Below are 24580 nucleotides of genomic sequence, written 5' to 3' on the forward strand. Positions count from 1 at the left end.
AGTTATATACATATGGTGGTGGTATAGATGTAGTTATATACATATGGTGGTGGTGGTGGTATAGATGTAGTTATATACATATGGTGGTGGTGGTGGTGGTATAGATGTAGTTATATACATATGGTGGTGGTGGTGGTATAGATGTAGTTATATACATATGGTGGTGGAGGTGGTATAGATGTAGTTATATACATATGGTGGTGGAGGTGGTATAGATGTAGTTATATACATATGGTGGTGGTATAGATGTAGTTATATACATATGGTGGTGGTGGTATAGATGTAGTTATATACATATGGTGGTGGAGGTGGTATAGATGTAGTTATATACATATGGTGGTGGTGGTGGTATAGATGTAGTTATATACATATGGTGGTGGTATAGATGTAGTTATATACATATGGTGGTGGTGGTGGTATAGATGTAGTTATATACATATGGTGGTGGTGGTGGTATAGATGTAGTTATATACATATGGTGGTGGAGGTGGTAAGATGTAGTTATATACATATGGTGGTGGTGGTGGTATAGATGTAGTTATATACATATGGTGGTGGTATAGATGTAGTTATATACATATGGTGGTGGTATAGATGTAGTTATATACATATGGTGGTGGTGGTATAGATGTAGTTATATACATATGGTGGTGGTGGTGGTATAGATGTAGTTATATACATATGGTGGTGGAGGTGGTATAGATGTAGTTATATACATATGGTGGTGGTATAGATGTAGTTATATACATATGGTGGTGGTGGTGGTATAGATGTAGTTATATACATATGGTGGTGGTGGTGGTGGTATAGATGTAGTTATATACATATGGGGGACTGTCTCTCATTATCCTCCTCCCTGTCCTGGGGGGCAAAATGCATTTGCGTCCTCTACCCGTGAGGTTTTCAACTGTTCCATATCTTTTAGTAATTGCCCTGACAGTGCTCAGTGGTATATTCAATCGTTTGTGGATCTTCTTGTAGCCATTATCAGATTTATGCAGGTCTACGACCATCTGTCTCTTTGAACTGACAGGTCTTTTGTTTTCTTCATGGTGTTGGATGACAAAGGGATATTGCATGCATGTTACCTCATTTTTATACCCTAGTGAAACAGGAAGTGATATAATGGCTCAATTAAGTTCCTTAAGACTTTAGATAAGTGGAATGTAATTCCTGGTTTAATTTTGGTAGATGTTATTTACAATAATCTGTAGGGATGCCATTAATTGTGAAACGTTGATTTGGAGGACATTGCTTTTTAATTACTAGGCTAATTGACTCTGTGATGTTTCAGGTCTACATGACTTAACTACTAGACTGACTCTGTGATGTTTCTGGTCTAGATGACTAACTGACTCTGATGTGTGCTCTGCAGGTTTACATGCAGCTGGCGGAGGATGATAAGGTGCGCTATACGACTGAGATGAAGTCCTGGGAGGAACACATGATGGATATCGGACGGGAGGACCTGATCAGACGGAAAAAGACCCACAAGAAAAAAACAGCTACTAAAGGAGGCAAACAGAAACCCAAAGTGAAAGTGGTGAAAACTAAATCTGCAGAAGCTAAGACAGTGAGGAGCGGGAAAAAGGCCTGAGTTGTTCTGGAGAGGAAGGGTGCTGTTATAAAGGCAAGTTACCGTCCCAAATAAAATACACTTTGTTTATCAGTTGTTCATAGTCCTATCAATGCTCGTAGCGCCTCAAACTGTGAAAGACCCCTTCATCAGTCTGTGAAAGATCATCAAACGTTCTCAACCGACAGTTCAGAGTTCACTGTATGATGTCACAAAGTGAGAATTCACTGTGATGTCACAAAGCAGTGTTCACTGTATGATGTCACAAAGTGAGAATTCACTGTGATGTCACAAAGCAGTGTTCACTGTGTGATGTCACAAAGCAGTGTTCACTGTATGATGTCACAAAGCAGTGTTCACTGTATGATGTCACAAAGCAGTGTTCACTGTGTGATGTCACAAAGCAGTGTTCACTGTATGATGTCACAAAGCAGTGTTCACTGTGTGATGTCACAAAGCAGTGTTCACTGTGTGATGTCACAAAGCAGTGTTCTTTCTACTATGAAAAGATGAATTATGTTGAAGTTCCCGTAACCAGGGCAACGTTCTGTTTATACTGTCTCTATGCATTACGTACTGTACAGGCTAGTCTATACTAGATATAGTCTTTGCTGAGTGTTGACATACCAGTGACTTTGTTTGTAGACTATTCGTTTTTACCTGCGGAAAAGTTGCCTCATGTTTTGTATTTAATCTTTATTAAATAAACATTTACGTACATTAAAAAAAAGGACACTTCATATTATACACAATGTTTATACAGTGAAAACAAATTGGGAGGAAATCGACAAGGTCCATAAAACGCTGTATGATGAAAGTAAACTATGTACAATGTCTACACACTTAATGCTCACATCGTATAATAAAACTGTACAATGTCTACACACTTAATGCTCACATCGTATAATAAAAGTGTACAATATCTACAGATGAATGCTGAAAAAGGTGAAGTGTATATAAGTTAGAGAGGTGCTGAGTGGTCAGGTGACGGTAGCAGAGCCTGGAAGTCTGGAGAGCAGACCAGCTTGTGCTTGATGTTCCCCAGGATACTCATGTCTCCAGTCAGGCCCTCAGACAGACGCACAGACACCAGTTGCTGTGGGAGAAATAACAGAGGATTTAGCCCCTCATTGTCTGACCCTAAGACATTGTCTGCACATCCTGGATCACAGTGAATCAGGACTAAACACATCCTGGATCACAGTGAATCAGGACTATGTGGTTCTTTAGGACTAAACACATCCTGGATCACAGTGAATCAGGACTAAACACATCCTGGATCACAGTGAATCAGGACTATGTGGTTCTTTAGGACTAAACACATCCTGGATCACAGTGAATCAGGACTATGTGGTTCTTTAGGACTAAACACATCCTGGATCACAGTGAATCAGGACTATGTGGTTCTTTAGGATTAAACACATCCTGGATCACAGTGAATCAGGACTATGTGGTTCTTTAGGACTAAACACATCCTGGATCACAGTGAATCAGGACTATGTGGTTCTTTAGGACTAAACACATCCTGGATCACAGTGAATCAGGACTAAACACATCCTGGATCACAGTGAATCAGGACTATGTGGTTCTTTAGGACTAAACACATCCTGGATCACAGTGAATCAGGACTAAACACATGCTGGATCACAGTGAATCAGGACTATGTGGTTCTTTAGGACTAAACACATCCTGGATCACAGTGAATCAGGACTATGTGGTTCTTTAGGACTAAACAGGAGAGCTGCCTCTGATACGTCCATAGTGATGTTCCTCAACACCATCTAACCCTGTAATGTCTATTATATTAACGGACCTGTAGGAAAGAGAAGGCCGCTCCCTCTGATACGTCCATAGTGATGTTCCTCAACACCATCTAACCCTGTAATATGTCTATTATATTAACGGACCTGTAGGAAAGAGAAGGCCGCTCCCTCTGAGACGTCCATAGTGATGTTCCTCAACACCATCTAACCCTGTAATATGTCTATTATATTAACGGACCTGTAGGAAAGAGAAGGCCGCTCCCTCTGAGACGTCCATAGTGATGTTCCTCAACACCATCTAACCCTGTAATATGTCTATTATATTAACGGACCTGTAGGAAAGAGAAGGCAGCTCCCTCTGAGACGTCCATAGTGATGTTCCTCAACACCATCTAACCCTGTAATATGTCTATTATATTAACGGACCTGTAGGAAAGAGAAGGCAGCTCCCTCTGAGACGTCCATAGTGATGTCTCCCAGCACCAGCTGCACCTTGCCAGACTTCCTGATCTGTAGTTTACCCAGAAAGCCCTCTGTGAACTCTGACAGGACAGGAACGTCTTGACCAGCAGGGTCCTGTGGAAGAACATGGCCGTTAGGGTCAGGGGTCAGGAGAACTCTGACCGGATGGGAACACTGTCTCTAGCAGGGTCCTGGGGGAGAACATGGCCTTTAGGGTCAGGGGTCAGTAGAACTCTGACCGGATGGGAACACTGTCTCTAGCAGGGTCCTGAGGGAGAACATGGCCTTTAGGGTCAGGGGTCAGGAGAACTCTAACCGGATGGGAACACTGTCTCTAGCAGGGTCCTGAGGGAGAACATGGCCTTTAGGGTCAGGGGTCAGGAGAACTCTAACCGGATGGGAACACTGTCTCTAGCAGGGTCCTGAGGGAGAACATGGCCTTTAGGGTCAGGGGTCAGGAGAACTCTAACCGGATGGGAACACTGTCTCTAGCAGGGTCCTGAGGGAGAACATGGAATACAACAAATGTAGACCTTAGCGTGAAATGTTTCTCTGTTAGAGTGAAGTGGACGGTAGAACATAGCATAGAAGGTGGTCGTTACTCACTGGTGCTTTAATGTGAGAGCAGCGCTTGCTGTCGGACTTGGAGTCTTTTTTACCATTTTTTTCTGGGGCTGTGATTGGCTGGCCGGTGGCTGTGGTTGGCTGGCCGGTGGCTGTGGTTGGCTGGCCAGGGATAATATCAGGAAGCTGGATGAACAGCAACTCTTCTGTCTCTGAAACCGTCAGCTGATGGAAGAGATCTGCTACAGAGGGCTGGTCTGGGCTCAGGACCCCCTGGCCTGGTCCGTACTGAGGGATCTGGTCTGGGCTCAGGACCCCCTGGCCTGGTCCGTACTGAGTGAGCTGGTCTGGGCTCAGGACCCCCTGGCCTGGTCCGTACTGAGGGATCTGGTCTGGGCTCAGGACCCCCTGGCCTGGTCCGTACTGAGGGATCTGGTCTGGGCTCAGGACCCCCTGGCCTGGTCCGTACTGAGGGATCTGGTCTGGGCTCAGGACCCCCTGGCCTGGTCCATACTGAAGGATCTGGTCTGGGCTCAGGACCCCCTGGCCTGGTCCGTACTGAGGGATCTGGTCTGGGCTCAGGACCCCCTGGCCTGGTTCGTACTGAGGGATCTGGTCTGGGCTCAGGACCCCCTGGCCTGGTCCGTACTGATGGACCTGGTCTGGGCTCAGGACCCCCTGGCCTGGTCCGTACTGAGGGATCTGGTCTGGGCTCAGAACCCCCTGGCCTGGTCCGTACTGAAGGGGCAGGTGTGGGTTAGTAGTAGCAGGGGCTCTGAATGCTGTAGGGCAACAAACACAGGACCATCAGTTACCTGGGAACCAGTTTGGATTGACAAGACTGAAACACACGTATCATGTCTTTATGTATTGAGTCTGTACACCTCCATGTATCATGTCTTTATGTATTGAGTCTGTACACCTCCATGTATCATGTCTTTATGTATTGAGTCTGTACACCTCCATGTATCATGTCTTTATGTATTGAGTCTGTATCCTCCATGTATCCCCCATGTATCATGTCTTTATGTATTGAGTCTGTATCCCCCATGTATCATGTCTTTATGTATTGAGTCTGTACACCTCCATATATCATGTCTTTATGTATTGAGTCTGTACACCTCCATGTATCATGTCTTTATGTATTGAGTCTGTGCACCTCCATGTATCATGTCTTTATGTATTGAGTCTGTACACCTCCATGTCTGTCTACATAGTGTGTTGTGCATCGAGGGCCTTCAGGAAACACCCCTTTGACTTATTCCTCATTGTGTTGTTACAGACGGAACTTAAAATGGATTCAATGAGATTGTGTCACTGGCCTACACTCAATACCCCATAATGTCAAAATGGAATTTAGTTTGTAGAAATGAACAAATGAAAAGCTGAAATGTCTTGAGTGAATAAGTGTTCAACCCCTTTGTATTGGCCTAAATAAGTTCAGGAGTAAAAATGTGCTGAACAATGGACTTCCCCGTTGTCTCTGCTGCTGTTTGTTGATTCTTTCTCTCTCTTCCTGTCCGTTTAATCAAACTCTGGCGTTGACCACTTTACCAACGTCCTAGTTTTGTCCTCCCTCTACTTCCAGAAGCGTCCGGGATGGAAACGTTTCATCTGGCATGGATCTGCAGGACCTCCTCCAGACGGAGAAGCTGAGTAACATGGTGCCTTCTCACTGCAGTCGCTGTCCTCGGAAATATACAGGAGGATCGCTGGGTTGGGAACTCTGCTTCAGATGCAATAGTTGGACCAAACGGCGATTTAAAGTGTAGGAAAGGATGATGGTGTCTGTGTAAATACAGGTAGTAGTGTTAATCCCTCTGCACAGCCAGGCAACAACATGGATTCTGGAAAGAAATGCTGTCCACATGCTAGACTGGTGTTAATCCCTCTGCACAGCCAGGCAACAACATGGATTCTGGAAAGAAATGCTGTCCACATGCTAGACTGGTGTCGCTCATTCAGCCGATGAGAAACATTCAACCGGTTTTCCCCACTAAGCAACGAGTCAGAGCCTGAGCCTTCCCAGGAGTCTCCTCCACCGTTACGGGGTCTGAGCCTTCCCAGGAGTCTCCTCCACCGTTACGGGGTCTGAGCCTTCCCAGGAGTCTCCTCCACCGTTACGGGGTCTGAGCCTTCCCAGGAGTCTCCTCCACCGTTACGGGGTCTGAGCCTTCCCAGGAGTCTCCTCCACCGTTACGGGGTCTGAGCCTTCCCAGGAGTCTCCTCCACCGTTACGGGGTCTGAGCCTTCCCAGGAGTCTCCTCCACCGTTACGGGGTCTGAGCCTTCCCAGGAGTCTCCTCCACCGTTACGGGGTCTGAGCCTTCCCAGGAGTCTCCTCCACCGTTACGGGGTCTGAGCCTTCCCAGGAGTCTCCTCCACCGTTACGGGGCCTGAGCCTTCCCAGGAGTCTCCTCCACCGCTACGGGGCCTGAGCCTTCCCAGGAGTCTCCTCCACCGTTACGGGGTCTGAGTCTTCCCAGGTGTCTCCTCCACCGTTACGGGGCCTGAGCCTTCCCAGGTGTCTCCTCCACCGCTACGGGGTCTGAGCCTTCCCAGGAGTCTCCTCCACCGTTACGGGGCCTGAGCCTTCCCAGGTGTCTCCTCCACCGTTACGGGGCCTGAGCCTTCCCAGGTGTCTCCTCCACCGTTACGGGGTCTGAGCCTTCCCAGGAGTCTCCTCCACCGTTACGGGGTCTGAGCCTTCCCAGGTGTCTCCTCCACCGTTACGGGGCCTGAGCCTTCCCAGGAGTCTCCTCCACCGTTACGGGGTCTGAGCCTTCCCAGGAGTCTCCTCCACCGTTACGGGGTCTGAGCCTTCCCAGGAGTCTCCTCCACCGTTACGGGGTCTGAGCCTTCCCAGGAGTCTCCTCCACCGTTACGGGGTCTGAGCCTTCCCAGGAGTCTCCTCCACCGTTACGGGGTCTGAGCCTTCCCAGGAGTCTCCTCCACCGTTACGGGGTCTGAGCCTTCCCAGGAGTCTCCTCCACCGTTACGGGGTCTGAGCCTTCCCAGGAGTCTCCTCCACCGTTACGGGGTCTGAGCCTTCCCAGGAGTCTCCTCCACCGTTACGGGGTCTGAGCCTTCCCAGGAGTCTCCTCCACCGTTACGGGGCCTGAGCCTTCCCAGGAGTCTCCTCCACCGCTACGGGGCCTGAGCCTTCCCAGGAGTCTCCTCCACCGTTACGGGGTCTGAGTCTTCCCAGGTGTCTCCTCCACCGTTACGGGGCCTGAGCCTTCCCAGGTGTCTCCTCCACCGCTACGGGGTCTGAGCCTTCCCAGGAGTCTCCTCCACCGTTACGGGGCCTGAGCCTTCCCAGGTGTCTCCTCCACCGTTACGGGGCCTGAGCCTTCCCAGGTGTCTCCTCCACCGTTACGGGGTCTGAGCCTTCCCAGGAGTCTCCTCCACCGTTACGGGGTCTGAGCCTTCCCAGGAGTCTCCTCCACCGTTACGGGGCCTGAGCCTTCCCAGGAGTCTCCTCCACCGTTACGGGGTCTGAGCGTCTTGCCAGGCTTTTTTCACTATACTTGAGTGGGTTGAGTCACTGACATGATCCTTCCTCTCTGGTCTTGGGTGACATCTTTGTGGGCTCCTCCTTGTCTCAGGGTAGTACGTTGGTGGTCTGTTGATGTCCCTCTGATGTTGGGGGGGGCTGTGCTTTGGCAAAGTGGGTGGAGTTATATCCTGCCTGGTTGCCCCCCCCTCAGTCCCCAGTGTCGGGGGGCTAGGGTCAGTCTGTCCTATCCTGTCTTCTCTGGGTGTCCTGTGTGATCTTAAGTATGCTCCCTCTGATTCCGCCATCTCTCTCTGCCCTAGGACCATGCCTGACAACTCTTGGCTATCCCCTCTCCCCCAGGTCGTGCTGCTGATCCAGTTTCTGCTGTTCTGCCTGCGGCTATGGAACCCTGATCTGTTCACCGGACGTGCTACCTTTTTCCAGACCTGCGGTTTCCTGTCTCTCGCTACCGTGACTGCTGTCTCGACCTCTGAATGCTCGGCTATGGAAAGTCAACTGACATTTACTCCTGAGGTGCTGACCTGTTGCACACTCTACAACCACTTATTATTTGACCCTGCTGGTCATCTATGATCATCTTGAAGAACAATCTAGCCTTAATGACCATGTACTCTTATCTCTACCTGCACAGCCAGAATAGGATCCCGTTTCTTCCTAGGAACCTGCCTTTCTAGAGGACTGGCCACCCCTCAGAGCCTGGTTCCTCTCTAGGTTTCTTCCTAGGTTTCGGCCTTTTAGGGAGTTTTTCCTAGCCACCGTGCTTCTACATCTGCATTGCTTGCTGTTTGGGGTTTTAGGCTGGGTTTCTGTACAGCACTTTGTGATATCAGCTGATGTAAGATGGGCTATATAAATACATTTGATTGGACTCGGTGTAATAGTCGAATATTGTTTAACATGATTTTTTAAATGACTACCTCATCTCTGTACCCCAACACTGAGTAACACTTCATATTGTCAAGCATGGTGATGGCTGCATCATGTTATGGGTAGACTTGTCATCGGCAAGGACGAGGGAGTCTAAAAAAACATTTTTTATAAAAAGAAACAGAATAGAGCTAAGCACAAGCAAAATCCTAGAGGAAGACCTGGTTCAGTCTGCTTTCCAACAGATACTGGAAACAATTCACCTTTCAGCTGGACAAAACCCTAGAGGAAAACCTGGTTCAGTCTGCTTTAACCCCTAACCCTAGTTGTCTGCTTTCCAACAGATACTGGAAACAATTCACCTTTCAGCTGGACAAAACCCTAAAACACAAGGCCAAATATACACTGTGGTTGTTTACCAAGATGACGTTGAATGTTCCTGAGTGGCCGAGTTAATTCAAAAAACTAAGTCGGCTTGAAAATCTATGGCAAATGACTGTCTTGCAATGATCAACTTGACAGAGCTTGAACAATTTTTTAAAAAGAATGTGAAAAGATTGTACAATCCAGGTGTGCAAAGCTTTGAGACTTACCCACTGCCAAAGGTGATTCTAACATGTATTGACTCAAGGGTGTGACTCCTTATGTAAATTAGATTATATTTAATTTTATATACATTTTGAAATCTAAAAATGATTTTAATCCATTTTTGAACACAGGCTGTAACACAATGTGGAACAAGTCAAGGGGTATGAATACTTTCTGAAGGCACTGTGTCTACTTACGTGGAGTTGTGGCCTCTGTTATCAGGATGAATGCTTTCTGAAGGCACTGTGTCTACTTACGTGGAGTTGTGGCCTCTGTTATCAGGATGAATGCTTTCTGAAGGCACTGTGTCTACTTACATGGAGTTGTTGCCTCTGTTATCAGGATGAATGCTTTCTAAAGGCCCTGTGTCTACTTACGTGGAGTTGTGGCCTCTGTTATCAGGATGAATGCTTTCTGAAGGCACTGTGTCTACTTACGTGGAGTTGTGGCCTCTGTTATCAGGATGAATGCTTTCTGAAGGCACTGTGTCTACTTACATGGAGTTGTTGCCTCTGTTATCAGGATGAATGCTTTCTAAAGGCCCTGTGTCTACTTACGTGGAGTTGTGGCCTCTGTAATCAGGAAGTTGCTGGATTGATACAGTGGCAGTTGAATCGGCTTGTTCTTGGCATCATTTTTCAAACCAGGATCATCCAAAAACTACATGGGGGGGAAAGTGTGAGGTTTAAATAAATGTATGTATTTCAACCAGGGGTTGGAACCGGTTCATGGAAATAACTACATGGGGGGGGGGGGGGGTGTGAGGTGTAAATAAATGTATGTATTTCAACCAGGGGTTGGAACCGGTTCATGGAGATAACTACATGGGGGGGGGGGGGGGGCGTGAGGTGTAAATAAATGTATGTATTTCAACCAGGGGTTGGAACCGGTTCATGGAGATAACTACATGGGGGGGGGGGGGGGAGTGAGGTGTAAATAAATGTATGTATTTCAACCAGGGGTTGGAACCGGTTCATGGAGATAACTACATGGGGGGGGGGGGGGGAGTGAGGTGTAAATAAATGTATGTATTTCAACCAGGGGTTGGAACCGGTTCATGGAGATAACTACATGGGGGGGGGGGGGGGGAGTGAGGTGTAAATAAATGTATGTATTTCAACCAGGGGTTGGAACCGGTTCATGGAGATAACTACATGGGGGGGGGGGGGGAGTGAGGTGTAAATAAATGTATGTATTTCAACCAGGGGTTGGAACCGGTTCATGGAGATAACTACATGGGGGGGGGGGGGGGAGTGAGGTGTAAATAAATGTATGTATTTCAACCAGGGGTTGGAACCGGTTCATGGAGATAACTACATGGGGGGGGGGGGGGGGGGGTGTGAGGTGTAAATAAATGTATGTATTTCAACCAGGGGTTGGAACCGGTTCATGGAAATAACTACATGGGGGGGGGGGGGGGTGTGAGGTGTAAATAAATGTATGTATTTCAACCAGGGGTTGGAACCGGTTCATGGAGATAACTACATGGGGGGGGGGGGGGGGGGTGTGAGGTGTAAATAAATGTATGTATTTCAACCAGGGGTTGGAACCGGTTCATGGAGATAACTACATGGGGGGGGGGGGGGGGGTGTGAGGTGTAAATAAATGTATGTATTTCAACCAGGGGTTGGAACCGGTTCATGGAGATAACTACATGGGGGGGGGGGGGGGGGGGGTGTAAAAAAATGTATGTATTTCAACCAGGGGTTGGAACCGGTTCATGGAGATAACTACATGGGGGGGGGGGGGGGGGGGTGAGGTTTAAATAAATGTATGTATTTCAACCAGGGGTTGGAACCGGTTCATGGAGATAACTACATGGGGGGGGGGGGGGGGGGAGTGAGGTGTAAATAAATGTATGTATTTCAACCAGGGGTTGGAACCGGTTCATGGAGATAACTACATGGGGGGGGGGGGGGAGTGTGAGGTTTAAATAAATGTATGTATTTCAACCAGGGGTTGGAACCGGTTCATGGAGATAACTACATGGGGGGGGGGGGGGGGTGTGAGGTGTAAATAAATGTATGTATTTCAACCAGGGGTTGGAACCGGTTCATGGAGATAACTACATGGGGGGGGGGGGGGAGTGTGAGGTTTAAATAAATGTATGTATTTCAACCAGGGGTTGGAACCGGTTCATGGAGATAACTACATGGGGGGGGGGGGGGGGTGTGAGGTGTAAATAAATGTATGTATTTCAACCAGGGGTTGGAACCGGTTCATGGAGATAACTACATGGGGGGGAAAGTGTGAGGTTTAAATAAATGTATGTATTTCAACCAGGGGTTGGAACCGGTTCATGGAGATAACTACATGGGGGGGGGGGGGGGGGGGGGGGTGTAAATAAATATATGTATTTCAACCAGGGGTTGGAACCGGTTCATGGAGATAACTACATGGGGGGGGGGGGGGGGGGTGTAAATAAATGTATGTATTTCAACCAGGGGTTGGAACCGGTTCATGGAGATAACTACATGGGGGGGGGGGGGAGTGTGAGGTTTAAATAAATGTATGTATTTCAACCAGGGGTTGGAACCGGTTCATGGAGATAACTACATGGGGGGGGGGGGGGGAGTGTGAGGTTTAAATAAATATATGTATTTCAACCAGGGGTTGGAACCGGTTCATGGAGATAACTACATGGGGGGGGGGGGGGGGTGTGAGGTTTAAATAAATATGTATTTCAACCAGGGGTTGGAACCGGTTCATGGAAATAACTACATGGGGGGGGGGGGGGAGTGTGAGGTTTAAATAAATGTATGTATTTCAACCAGGGGTTGGAACCGGTTCATGGAGATAACTACATGGGGGGGGGGGGGGGGAGTGTGAGGTTTAAATAAATGTATGTATTTCAACCAGGGGTTGGAACCGGTTCATGGAAATAACTACATGGGGGGGGGGGGGGGGGTGTGAGGTGTAAATAAATGTATGTATTTCAACCAGGGGTTGGAACCGGTTCATGGAAATAACTACATGGGGGGGGGGGGGGGAGTGTGAGGTTTAAATAAATGTATGTATTTCAACCAGGGGTTGGAACCGGTTCATGGAGATAACTACATGGGGGGGGGGGGGGGGGGGAGTGTGAGGTTTAAATAAATGTATGTATTTCAACCAGGGGTTGGAACCGGTTCATGGAAATAACTACATGGGGGGGGGGGGGGAGTGTGAGGTTTAAATAAATGTATGTATTTCAACCAGGGGTTGGAACCGGTTCATGGAGATAACTACATGGGGGGGGGGGGGGAGTGTGAGGTGTAAATAAATGTATGTATTTCAACCAGGGGTTGGAACCGGTTCATGGAGATAACTACATGGGGGGGGGGGGGGGGTGTAAATAAATGTATGTATTTCAACCAGGGGTTGGAACCGGTTCATGGAGATAACTACATGGGGGGGGGGGGGGGTGTGAGGTGTAAATAAATGTATGTATTTCAACCAGGGGTTGGAACCGGTTCATGGAGATAACTACATGGGGGGGGGGGGGGGTGTGAGGTGTAAATAAATGTATGTATTTCAACCAGGGGTTGGAACCGGTTCATGGAGATAACTACATGGGGGGGGGGGGGGGAGTGTGAGGTTTAAATAAATGTATGTATTTCAACCAGGGGTTGGAACCGGTTCATGGAGATAACTACATGGGAGGGGGGGGGGTGTGAGGTGTAAATAAATGTATGTATTTCAACCAGGGGTTGGAACCGGTTCATGGAGATAACTACATGGGGGGGGGGGGGGAGTGTGAGGTGTAAATAAATGTATGTATTTCAACCAGGGGTTGGAACCGGTTCATGGAGATAACTACATGGGGGGGGGGGGGGGAGTGAGGTGTAAATAAATGTATGTATTTCAACCAGGGGTTGGAACCGGTTCATGGAGATAACTACATGGGGGGGGGGGGGGGAGTGAGGTGTAAATAAATGTATGTATTTCAACCAGGGGTTGGAACCGGTTCATGGAGATAACTACATGGGGGGGGGGGGGGGTGTGAGGTGTAAATAAATGTATGTATTTCAACCAGGGGTTGGAACCGGTTCATGGAGATAACTACATGTACTACAACTACATGAACCGGGAACGAAAGTGATCTATACTGTTCCCGGAACAGAACTGTTATGTTAAACAAATGGGAACCAGTTAATAACGTTATCCCTCTGTCAATCAGAAACTTCTCCCAGCGTCTGCCTGCCAGCTAAAAATCGTTACCATTGTGTGTGCGTGTAGGCCACCTGCCCCTCGCCCTCCAAAAGCATTGCTGTAACCTACTAACGTTACAAGCATGATTCAGAAGATGCGGGGAGAGATTTTTAATTAGAGAAGAATGGATTCACTTTTTTCAATGCTAGTTAGGGATACTAGAGTTATCACGTTTCACATTGGATTTATTAACTACAGAAAGGACGTGATTTACATTCTGGTGCCGCTCTGCTCTCACAAGCTTGTTAACGAGCCTCTCTGGTCCAACGTTAAACCAACTCTGAAGTTCAAAGACATTCAAAGTTCCTCCAGAAGCCGCTCCTCTGTAGGTATAATTCTGTGGCCCTAATTCAACATGTCAGTTGCATCTCTGACTAGTCTTTCTATCACACCTGTAAACACTGAGCTATAGGTTTCTAGCTCCGTAACAAGCTGCTCTACCTGTAAACACGGAGCTATAGGTTTCTAGCTCCGTAACAAGCTGCTCTACCTGTAAACACGGAGCTATAGGTTTCTAGCTCCGTAACAAGCTGCTCTACCTGTAAACACTGAGCTATAGCTTTCTAGCTCCGTAACAAGCTGCTCTACCTGTAAACACTGAGCTATAGGTTTCTAGCTCCGTAACAAGCTGCTCTACCTGTAAACACTGAGCTATAGGTTTCTAGCTCCGTAACAAGCTGCTCTACCTGTAAACACTGAGCTATAGGTTTCTAGCTCCGTAACAAGCTGCTCTACCTGTAAACACGGAGCTATAGGTTTCTAGCTCCGTAACAAGCTGCTCTACCTGTAAACACTGAGCTATAGGTTTCTAGCTCCGTAACAAGCTGCTCTACCTGTAAACACTGAGCTATAGGTTTCTAGCTCCGTAACAAGCTGCTCTACCTGTAAACACGGAGCTATAGCTTTCTAGCTCCGTAACAAGCTGCTCTACCTGTAAACACGGAGCTATAGCTTTCTAGCTCCGTAACAAGCTGCTCTACCTGTAAACACGGAGCTATAGGTTTCTAGCTCCGTAACAAGCTGCTCTACCTGTAAACACTGAGCTATAGGTTTCTAGCTCCGTAACAAGCTGCTCTACCTGTAAACACGGAGCTATAGGTTTCTAGCTCCGTAACAAGCTGCTCTACCTGTAAACACGGAGCTATAGGTTTCTAGCTCCGTAACAAGCTGCTCTACCTGTAAACACTGAGCTATAGCTTTCTAGCTCCGTAACAAGCTGCTCTACCTGTAAACACTGAGCTATAGGTTTCTAGCTCCGTAACAAGCTGCTCTACCTGTAAACACTGAGCTATAGGTTTCTAGCTCCGTAACAAGCTGCTCTACCTGTAAACACGGAGCTATAGGTTTCTAGCTCCGTAACAAGCTGCTCTACCTGTAAACACTGAGCTATAGGTTTCTAGCTCCGTAACAAGCTGCTCTACCTGTAAACACTGAGCTATAGGTTTCTAGCTCCGTAACAAGCTGCTCTACCTTTAAACACTGAGCTATAGGTTTCTAGCTCCGTAACAAGCTGCTCTACATGTAAACACTGAGCTATAGGTTTCTAGCTCCGTAACAAGCTGCTCTACCTGTAAACACTGAGCTATAGCTTTCTAGCTCCGTAACAAGCTGCTCTACCTGTAAACACTGAGCTATAGGTTTCTAGCTCCGTAACAAGCTGCTCTACCTGTAAACACTGAGCTATAGGTTTCTAGCTCCGTAACAAGCTGCTCTACCTGTAAACACTGAGCTATAGCTTTCTAGCTCCGTAACAAGCTGCTCTACCTGTAAACACGGAGCTATAGCTTTCTAGCTCCGTAACAAGCTGCTCTACCTGTAAACAAGGAGCTATAGGTTTCTAGCTCCGTAACAAGCTGCTCTACCTGTAAACACTGAGCTATAGGTTTCTAGCTCCGTAACAAGCTGCTCTACCTGTAAACACGGAGCTATAGGTTTCTAGCTCTGTAACAAGCTGCTCTACCTGTAAACACGGAGCTATAGGTTTCTAGCTCCGTAACAAGCTGCTCTACCTGTAAACACTGAGCTATAGCTTTCTAGCTCCGTAACAAGCTGCTCTACCTGTAAACACTGAGCTATAGGTTTCTAGCTCCGTAACAAGCTGCTCTACCTGTAAACACTGAGCTATAGGTTTCTAGCTCCGTAACAAGCTGCTCTACCTGTAAACACTGAGCTATAGGTTTCTAGCTCCGTAACAAGCTGCTCTACCTGTAAACACTGAGCTATAGGTTTCTAGCTCCGTAACAAGCTGCTCTACCTGTAAACACTGAGCTATAGGTTTCTAGCTCCGTAACAAGCTGCTCTACATGTAAACACTGAGCTATAGGTTTCTAGCTCCGTAACAAGCTGCTCTACCTGTAAACACTGAGCTATAGCTTTCTAGCTCCGTAACAAGCTGCTCTACCTGTAAACACGGAGCTATAGGTTTCTAGCTCCGTAACAAGCTGCTCTACCTGTAAACACGGAGCTATAGGTTTCTAGCTCCGTAACAAGCTGCTCTACCTGTAAACACGGAGCTATAGGTTTCTAGCTCCGTAACAAGCTGCTCTACCTGTAAACACGGAGCTATAGGTTTCTAGCTCCGTAACAAGCTGCTCTACCTGTAAACACTGAGCTATAGGTTTCTAGCTCCGTAACAAGCTGCTCTACCTGTAAACACTGAGCTATAGCTTTCTAGCTCCGTAACAAGCTGCTCTACCTGTAAACACGGAGCTATAGCTTTCTAGCTCCGTAACAAGCTGCTCCGTAACAAGCTGCTCTACCTGTAAACACGGAGCTATAGGTTTCTAGCTCCGTAACAAGCTGCTCTACCTGCACTGCATGATTTGGTGAAGTAGCTTTAAAAAGGAACGATATCAACCGGTACTTTTCTTTGGGTCGAACCAGTTCAGAACTTTTATTTTGCTGGTCGGAACAGAAAAGAACGAGACTATAGTCATTAAGGCTGTGTGTACTTTAGGTTGACTAGTCATTAAGGCTGTGTTGTACTTTAGGTTGACTAGTCATTAAGGCTGTGTGTTACTTTAGGTTGACTAGTCATTAAGGCTGTGTGTTACTTTAGGTTGACTAGTCATTAAGGCTGTGTGTTGTACTTTAGGTTGACTAGTCATTAAGGCTGTGTTGTACTTTAGGTTGACTAGTCATTAAGGCTGTGTGTTGTACTTTAGGTTGACTAGTCATTAAGGCTGTGTGTTACTTTAGGTTGACTAGTCATTAAGGCTGTGTGTACTTTAGGTTGACTAGTCATTAAGGCTGTGTGTTGTACTTTAGGTTGACTAGTCATTAAGGCTGTGTGTACTTTAGGTTGACTAGTCATTAAGGCTGTGTGTTGTACTTTAGGTTGACTAGTCATTAAGGCTGTGTTACTTTAGGTTGACTAGTCATTAAGGCTGTGTTACTTTAGGTTGACTAGTCATTAAGGCTGTGTTACTTTAGGTTGACTAGTCATTAAGGCTGTGTTACTTTAGGTTGACTAGTCATTAAGGCTGTGTTACTTTAGGTTGACTAGTCATTAAGGCTGTGTTACTTTAGGTTGACTAGTCATTAAGGCTGTGTTACTTTAGGTTGACTAGTCATTAAGGCTGTGTGTACTTTAGGTTGACTAGTCATTAAGGCTGTGTGTTGTACTTTAGGTTGACTAGTCATTAAGGCTGTGTTACTTTAGGTTGACTAGTCATTAAGGCTGTGTGTTACTTTAGGTTGACTAGTCATTAAGGCTGTGTGTTACTTTAGGTTGACTAGTCATTAAGGCTGTGTGTACTTTAGGTTGACTAGTCATTAAGGCTGTGTTACTTTAGGTTGACTAGTCATTAAGGCTGTGTGTACTTTAGGTTTACTAGTCATTAAGGCTGTGTGTTGTACTTTAGGTTGACTAGTCATTAAGGCTGTGTGTTACTTTAGGTTGACTAGTCATTAAGGCTGTGTTACTTTAGGTTGACTAGTCATTAAGGCTGTGTGTACTTTAGGTTGACTAGTCATTAAGGCTGTGTGTTGTACTTTAGGTTGACTAGTCATTAAGGCTGTGTGTACTTTAGGTTGACTAGTCATTAAGGCTGTGTGTTGTACTTTAGGTTGACTAGTCATTAAGGCTGTGTGTACTTTAGGTTGACTAGTCATTAAGGCTGTGTTACTTTAGGTTGACTAGTCATTAAGGCTGTGTGTTGTACTTTAGGTTGACTAGTCATTAAGGCTGTGTGTTACTTTAGGTTGACTAGTCATTAAGGCTGTGTTGTACTTTAGGTTGACTAGTCATTAAGGCTGTGTGTTGTACTTTAGGTTGACTAGTCATTAAGGCTGTGTTACTTTAGGTTGACTAGTCATTAAGGCTGTGTGTTGTACTTTAGGTTGACTAGTCATTAAGGCTGTGTGTACTTTAGGTTGACTAGTCATTAAGGCTGTGTGTTGTACTTTAGGTTGACTAGTCATTAAGGCTGTGTTACTTTAGGTTGACTAGTCATTAAGGCTGTGTGTACTTTAGGTTGACTAGTCATTAAGGCTGTGTGTACTTTAGGTTGACTAGTCATTAAGGCTGTGTGTTACTTTAGGTTGACTAGTCATTAAGGCTGTGTTGTACTTTAGGTTGACTAGTCATTAAGGCTGTGTGTACTTTAGGTTGACTAGTCATTAAGGCTGTGTGTTGTACTTTCGGTTGACTAGTCATTAAGGCTGTGTGTACTTTAGGTTGACTAGTCATTAAGGCTGTGTGTTACTTTAGGTTGACTAGTCATTAAGGCTGTGTTACTTTAGGTTGACTAGTCATTAAGGCTGTGTGTTGTACTTTAGGTTGACTAGTCATTAAGGCTGTGTGTACTTTAGGTTGACTAGTCATTAAGGCTGTGTGTACTTTAGGTTGACTAGTCATTAAGGCTGTGTGTACTTTAGGTTGACTAGTCATTAAGGCTGTGTGTACTTTAGGTTGACTAGTCATTAAGGCTGTGTGTTGTACTTTAGGTTGACTAGTCATTAAGGCTGTGTGTTACTTTAGGTTGACTAGTCATTAAGGCTGTGTGTTACTTTAGGTTGACTAGTCATTAAGGCTGTGTGTTGTACTTTAGGTTGACTAGTCATTAAGGCTGTGTGTTGTACTTTAGGTTGACTAGTCATTAAGGCTGTGTTACTTTAGGTTGACTAGTCATTAAGGCTGTGTGTTACTTTAGGTTGACTAGTCATTAAGGCTGTGTGTACTTTAGGTTGACTAGTCATTAAGGCTGTGTGTTGTACTTTAGGTTGACTAGTCATTAAGGCTGTGTTACTTTAGGTTGACTAGTCATTAAGGCTGTGTTACTTTAGGTTGACTAGTCATTAAGGCTGTGTGTTACTTTAGGTTGACTAGTCATTAAGGCTGTGTGTTGTACTTTAGGTTGACTAGTCATTAAGGCTGTGTGTTACTTTAGGTTGACTAGTCATTAAGGCTGTTTTGTACTTTAGGTTGACTAGTCATTAAGGCTGTGTGTTGTACTTTAGGTTGACTAGTCATTAAGGCTGTGTGTTACTTTAGGTTGACTAGTCATTAAGGCTGTGTGTACTTTAGGTTGACTAGTCATTAAGGCTGTGTGTTACTTTAGGTTGACTAGTCATTAAGGCTGTGTGTTGTACTTTAGGTTGACTAGTCATTAAGGCTGTGTTACTTTAGGTTGACTAGTCATTAAGGCTGTGTGTTGTACTTTAGGTTGACTAGTCATTAAGGCTGTTTTGTACTTTAGGTTGACTAGTCATTAAGGCTGTGTTACTTTAGGTTGACTAGTCATTAAGGCTGTGTTACTTTAGGTTGACTAGTCATTAAGGCTGTGTGTTGTACTTTAGGTTGACTAGTCATTAAGGCTGTGTGTTACTTTAGGTTGACTAGTCATTAAGGCTGTGTTGTACTTTAGGTTGACTAGTCATTAAGGCTGTGTGTTGTACTTTAGGTTGACTAGTCATTAAGGCTGTGTTACTTTAGGTTGACTAGTCATTAAGGCTGTGTGTTGTACTTTAGGTTGACTAGTCATTAAGGCTGTGTGTACTTTAGGTTGACTAGTCATTAAGGCTGTGTGTTGTACTTTAGGTTGACTAGTCATTAAGGCTGTGTTACTTTAGGTTGACTAGTCATTAAGGCTGTGTGTACTTTAGGTTGACTAGTCATTAAGGCTGTGTGTACTTTAGGTTGACTAGTCATTAAGGCTGTGTGTTACTTTAGGTTGACTAGTCATTAAGGCTGTGTTGTACTTTAGGTTGACTAGTCATTAAGGCTGTGTGTACTTTAGGTTGACTAGTCATTAAGGCTGTGTGTTGTACTTTCGGTTGACTAGTCATTAAGGCTGTGTGTACTTTAGGTTGACTAGTCATTAAGGCTGTGTGTTACTTTAGGTTGACTAGTCATTAAGGCTGTGTTACTTTAGGTTGACTAGTCATTAAGGCTGTGTGTTGTACTTTAGGTTGACTAGTCATTAAGGCTGTGTGTACTTTAGGTTGACTAGTCATTAAGGCTGTGTGTACTTTAGGTTGACTAGTCATTAAGGCTGTGTGTACTTTAGGTTGACTAGTCATTAAGGCTGTGTGTACTTTAGGTTGACTAGTCATTAAGGCTGTGTGTTGTACTTTAGGTTGACTAGTCATTAAGGCTGTGTGTTACTTTAGGTTGACTAGTCATTAAGGCTGTGTGTTACTTTAGGTTGACTAGTCATTAAGGCTGTGTGTTGTACTTTAGGTTGACTAGTCATTAAGGCTGTGTGTTGTACTTTAGGTTGACTAGTCATTAAGGCTGTGTTACTTTAGGTTGACTAGTCATTAAGGCTGTGTGTTACTTTAGGTTGACTAGTCATTAAGGCTGTGTGTACTTTAGGTTGACTAGTCATTAAGGCTGTGTGTTGTACTTTAGGTTGACTAGTCATTAAGGCTGTGTTACTTTAGGTTGACTAGTCATTAAGGCTGTGTTACTTTAGGTTGACTAGTCATTAAGGCTGTGTGTTACTTTAGGTTGACTAGTCATTAAGGCTGTGTGTTGTACTTTAGGTTGACTAGTCATTAAGGCTGTGTGTTACTTTAGGTTGACTAGTCATTAAGGCTGTTTTGTACTTTAGGTTGACTAGTCATTAAGGCTGTGTGTTGTACTTTAGGTTGACTAGTCATTAAGGCTGTGTGTTACTTTAGGTTGACTAGTCATTAAGGCTGTGTGTACTTTAGGTTGACTAGTCATTAAGGCTGTGTGTTACTTTAGGTTGACTAGTCATTAAGGCTGTGTGTTGTACTTTAGGTTGACTAGTCATTAAGGCTGTGTTACTTTAGGTTGACTAGTCATTAAGGCTGTGTGTTGTACTTTAGGTTGACTAGTCATTAAGGCTGTTTTGTACTTTAGGTTGACTAGTCATTAAGGCTGTGTTACTTTAGGTTGACTAGTCATTAAGGCTGTGTTACTTTAGGTTGACTAGTCATTAAGGCTGTTTTGTACTTTAGGTTGACTAGTCATTAAGGCTGTGTTACTTTAGGTTGACTAGTCATTAAGGCTGTGTGTACTTTAGGTTGACTAGTCATTAAGGCTGTGTGTTACTTTAGGTTGACTAGTCATTAAGGTTGTGTGTACTTTAGGTTGACTAGTCATTAAGGCTGTGTGTTGTACTTTAGGTTGACTAGTCATTAAGGCTGTGTGTTGTACTTTAGGTTGACTAGTCATTAAGGCTGTGTGTACTTTAGGTTGACTAGTCATTAAGGCTGTGTTACTTTAGGTTGACTAGTCATTAAGGCTGTGTGTTGTACTTTAGGTTGACTAGTCATTAAGGCTGTGTTGTACTTTAGGTTGACTAGTCATTAAGGCTGTGTGTACTTTAGGTTGACTAGTCATTAAGGCTGTGTGTTGTACTTTAGGTTGACTAGTCATTAAGGCTGTGTTACTTTAGGTTGACTAGTCATTAAGGCTGTGTGTTGTACTTTAGGTTGACTAGTCATTAAGGCTGTGTTACTTTAGGTTGACTAGTCATTAAGGCTGTGTGTACTTTAGGTTGACTAGTCATTAAGGCTGTGTGTTGTACTTTAGGTTGACTAGTCATTAAGGCTGTGTTACTTTAGGTTGACTAGTCATTAAGGCTGTGTGTACTTTAGGTTGACTAGTCATTAAGGCTGTGTGTACTTTAGGTTGACTAGTCATTAAGGCTGTGTGTTGTACTTTAGGTTGACTAGTCATTAAGGCTGTGTGTACTTTAGGTTGACTAGTCATTAAGGCTGTGTGTTGTACTTTAGGTTGACTAGTCATTAAGGCTGTGTTGTACTTTAGGTTGACTAGTCATTAAGGCTGTGTTACTTTAGGTTGACTAGTCATTAAGGCTGTGTGTTGTACTTTAGGTTGACTAGTCATTAAGGCTGTGTTACTTTAGGTTGACTAGTCATTAAGGCTGTGTTACTTTAGGTTGACTAGTCATTAAGGCTGTGTTACTTTAGGTTGACTAGTCATTAAGGCTGTGTTACTTTAGGTTGACTAGTCATTAAGGCTGTGTTACTTTAGGTTGACTAGTCATTAAGGCTGTGTTACTTTAGGTTGACTAGTCATTAAGGCTGTGTTACTTTAGGTTGACTAGTCATTAAGGCTGTGTGTACTTTAGGTTGACTAGTCATTAAGGCTGTGTGTTGTACTTTAGGTTGACTAGTCATTAAGGCTGTGTGTTACTTTAGGTTGACTAGTCATTAAGGCTGTGTGTTGTACTTTAGGTTGACTAGTCATTAAGGCTGTGTGTTACTTTAGGTTGACTAGTCATTAAGGCTGTGTGTACTTTAGGTTGACTAGTCATTAAGGCTGTGTTACTTTAGGTTGACTAGTCATTAAGGCTGTGTGTACTTTAGGTTGACTAGTCATTAAGGCTGTGTGTTGTACTTTAGGTTGACTAGTCATTAAGGCTGTGTGTTACTTTAGGTTGACTAGTCATTAAGGCTGTGTTACTTTAGGTTGACTAGTCATTAAGGCTGTGTGTACTTTAGGTTGACTAGTCATTAAGGCTGTGTGTTGTACTTTAGGTTGACTAGTCATTAAGGCTGTGTGTTGTACTTTAGGTTGACTAGTCATTAAGGCTGTGTGTACTTTAGGTTGACTAGTCATTAAGGCTGTGTGTTGTACTTTAGGTTGACTAGTCATTAAGGCTGTGTGTACTTTAGGTTGACTAGTCATTAAGGCTGTGTTACTTTAGGTTGACTAGTCATTAAGGCTGTGTGTTGTACTTTAGGTTGACAAGTCATTAAGGCTGTGTGTTACTTTAGGTTGACTAGTCATTAAGGCTGTGTTGTACTTTAGGTTGACTAGTCATTAAGGCTGTGTGTTGTACTTTAGGTTGACTAGTCATTAAGGCTGTGTGTTACTTTAGGTTGACTAGTCATTAAGGCTGTGTTGTACTTTAGGTTGACTAGTCATTAAGGCTGTGTTACTTTAGGTTGACTAGTCATTAAGGCTGTGTGTTGTACTTTCGGTTGACTAGTCATTAAGGCTGTGTTACTTTAGGTTGACTAGTCATTAAGGCTGTGTGTTGTACTTTAGGTTGACTAGTCATTAAGGCTGTGTTACTTTAGGTTGACTAGTCATTAAGGCTGTGTGTTACTTTAGGTTGACTAGTCATTAAGGCTGTGTGTTACTTTAGGTTGACTAGTCATTAAGGCTGTGTGTTGTACTTTAGGTTGACTAGTCATTAAGGCTGTGTGTACTTTAGGTTGACTAGTCATTAAGGCTGTGTGTACTTTAGGTTGACTAGTCATTAAGGCTGTGTGTACTTTAGGTTGACTAGTCATTAAGGCTGTGTTACTTTAGGTTGACTAGTCATTAAGGCTGTGTGTTGTACTTTAGGTTGACTAGTCATTAAGGCTGTGTGTTACTTTAGGTTGACTAGTCATTAAGGCTGTGTGTACTTTAGGTTGACTAGTCATTAAGGCTGTGTGTACTTTAGGTTGACTAGTCATTAAGGCTGTGTGTACTTTAGGTTGACTAGTCATTAAGGCTGTGTGTTGTACTTTAGGTTGACTAGTCATTAAGGCTGTGTGTACTTTAGGTTGACTAGTCATTAAGGCTGTGTGTACTTTAGGTTGACTAGTCATTAAGGCTGTGTGTACTTTAGGTTGACTAGTCATTAAGGCTGTGTGTACTTTAGGTTGACTAGTCATTAAGGCTGTGTGTTGTACTTTAGGTTGACTAGTCATTAAGGCTGTGTGTACTTTAGGTTGACTAGTCATTAAGGCTGTGTGTACTTTAGGTTGACTAGTCATTAAGGCTGTGTGTTGTACTTTAGGTTGACTAGTCATTAAGGCTGTGTGTACTTTAGGTTGACTAGTCATTAAGGCTGTGTGTACTTTAGGTTGACTAGTCATTAAGGCTGTGTCTACTTTAGGTTGACTAGTCATTAAGGCTGTGTGTACTTTAGGTTGACTAGTCATTAAGGCTGTGTGTACTTTAGGTTGACTAGTCATTAAGGCTGTGTGTTACTTTAGGTTGACTAGTCATTAAGGCTGTGTTACTTTAGGTTGACTAGTCATTAAGGCTGTGTGTTACTTTAGGTTGACTAGTCATTAAGGCTGTGTGTACTTTAGGTTGACTAGTCATTAAGGCTGTGTGTTGTACTTTAGGTTGACTAGTCATTAAGGCTGTGTGTTGTACTTTAGGTTGACTAGTCATTAAGGCTGTGTTACTTTAGGTTGACTAGTCATTAAGGCTGTGTGTTACTTTAGGTTGACTAGTCATTAAGGCTGTGTGTACTTTAGGTTGACTAGTCATTAAGGCTGTGTGTACTTTAGGTTGACTAGTCATTAAGGCTGTGTGTTACTTTAGGTTGACTAGTCATTAAGGCTGTGTGTTGTACTTTAGGTTGACTAGTCATTAAGGCTGTGTTACTTTAGGTTGACTAGTCATTAAGGCTGTGTTACTTTAGGTTGACTAGTCATTAAGGCTGTGTGTTACTTTAGGTTGACTAGTCATTAAGGCTGTGTTACTTTAGGTTGACTAGTCATTAAGGCTGTGTTACTTTAGGTTGACTAGTCATTAAGGCTGTGTGTTGTACTTTAGGTTGACTAGTCATTAAGGCTGTGTGTTACTTTAGGTTGACTAGTCATT

The 24580-nt window shown here is 44.5% G+C and overlaps 2 protein-coding genes across 5 annotated transcripts in view; one reads left to right on the forward strand and one right to left on the reverse strand.

Moving 5' to 3' along the window:
- tfam (transcription factor A, mitochondrial) overlaps window positions 1-24580 on the forward strand; it is a 70217-nt gene that overhangs the window by 44218 nt on the left and 1419 nt on the right. For 2 of the 3 annotated variants that reach the window (XM_055936011.1, XM_055936029.1), the window contains one exon: window positions 1376-1666. In XM_055936011.1, the coding sequence (XP_055791986.1) occupies window positions 1376-1597 (222 nt within the window). In that variant the 3' untranslated portion in view covers window positions 1598-1666. Of the gene's footprint in view, window positions 1-1375; window positions 1667-24580 lie in introns of those variants that run through there. The other variant, XM_055936020.1, reaches the window with a different exon arrangement.
- The window catches only part of zgc:171971 (uncharacterized protein LOC569690 homolog), a 29021-nt gene continuing 6693 nt past the window's right edge, over window positions 2253-24580 (reverse strand). Inside the window, exons 5-8 of one of the 2 annotated variants that reach the window (XM_055935991.1) lie at window positions 9897-9999; window positions 4408-5147; window positions 3766-3915; window positions 2253-2672 (exon numbers count right to left, since the gene is read on the reverse strand). In XM_055935991.1, coding sequence (XP_055791966.1) covers window positions 2538-2672; window positions 3766-3915; window positions 4408-5147; window positions 9897-9999 — 1128 coding nt within the window. In that variant the 3' untranslated portion in view covers window positions 2253-2537. The remainder of the gene's footprint in view (window positions 2673-3765; window positions 3916-4407; window positions 5148-9896; window positions 10000-24580) is intronic. The other variant, XM_055935999.1, reaches the window with a different exon arrangement.

The sequence above is a fragment of the Salvelinus fontinalis genome, chromosome 1, assembly GCF_029448725.1.
Source record: "Salvelinus fontinalis isolate EN_2023a chromosome 1, ASM2944872v1, whole genome shotgun sequence".
Taxonomy (NCBI): Eukaryota; Metazoa; Chordata; class Actinopteri; order Salmoniformes; family Salmonidae; genus Salvelinus; species Salvelinus fontinalis.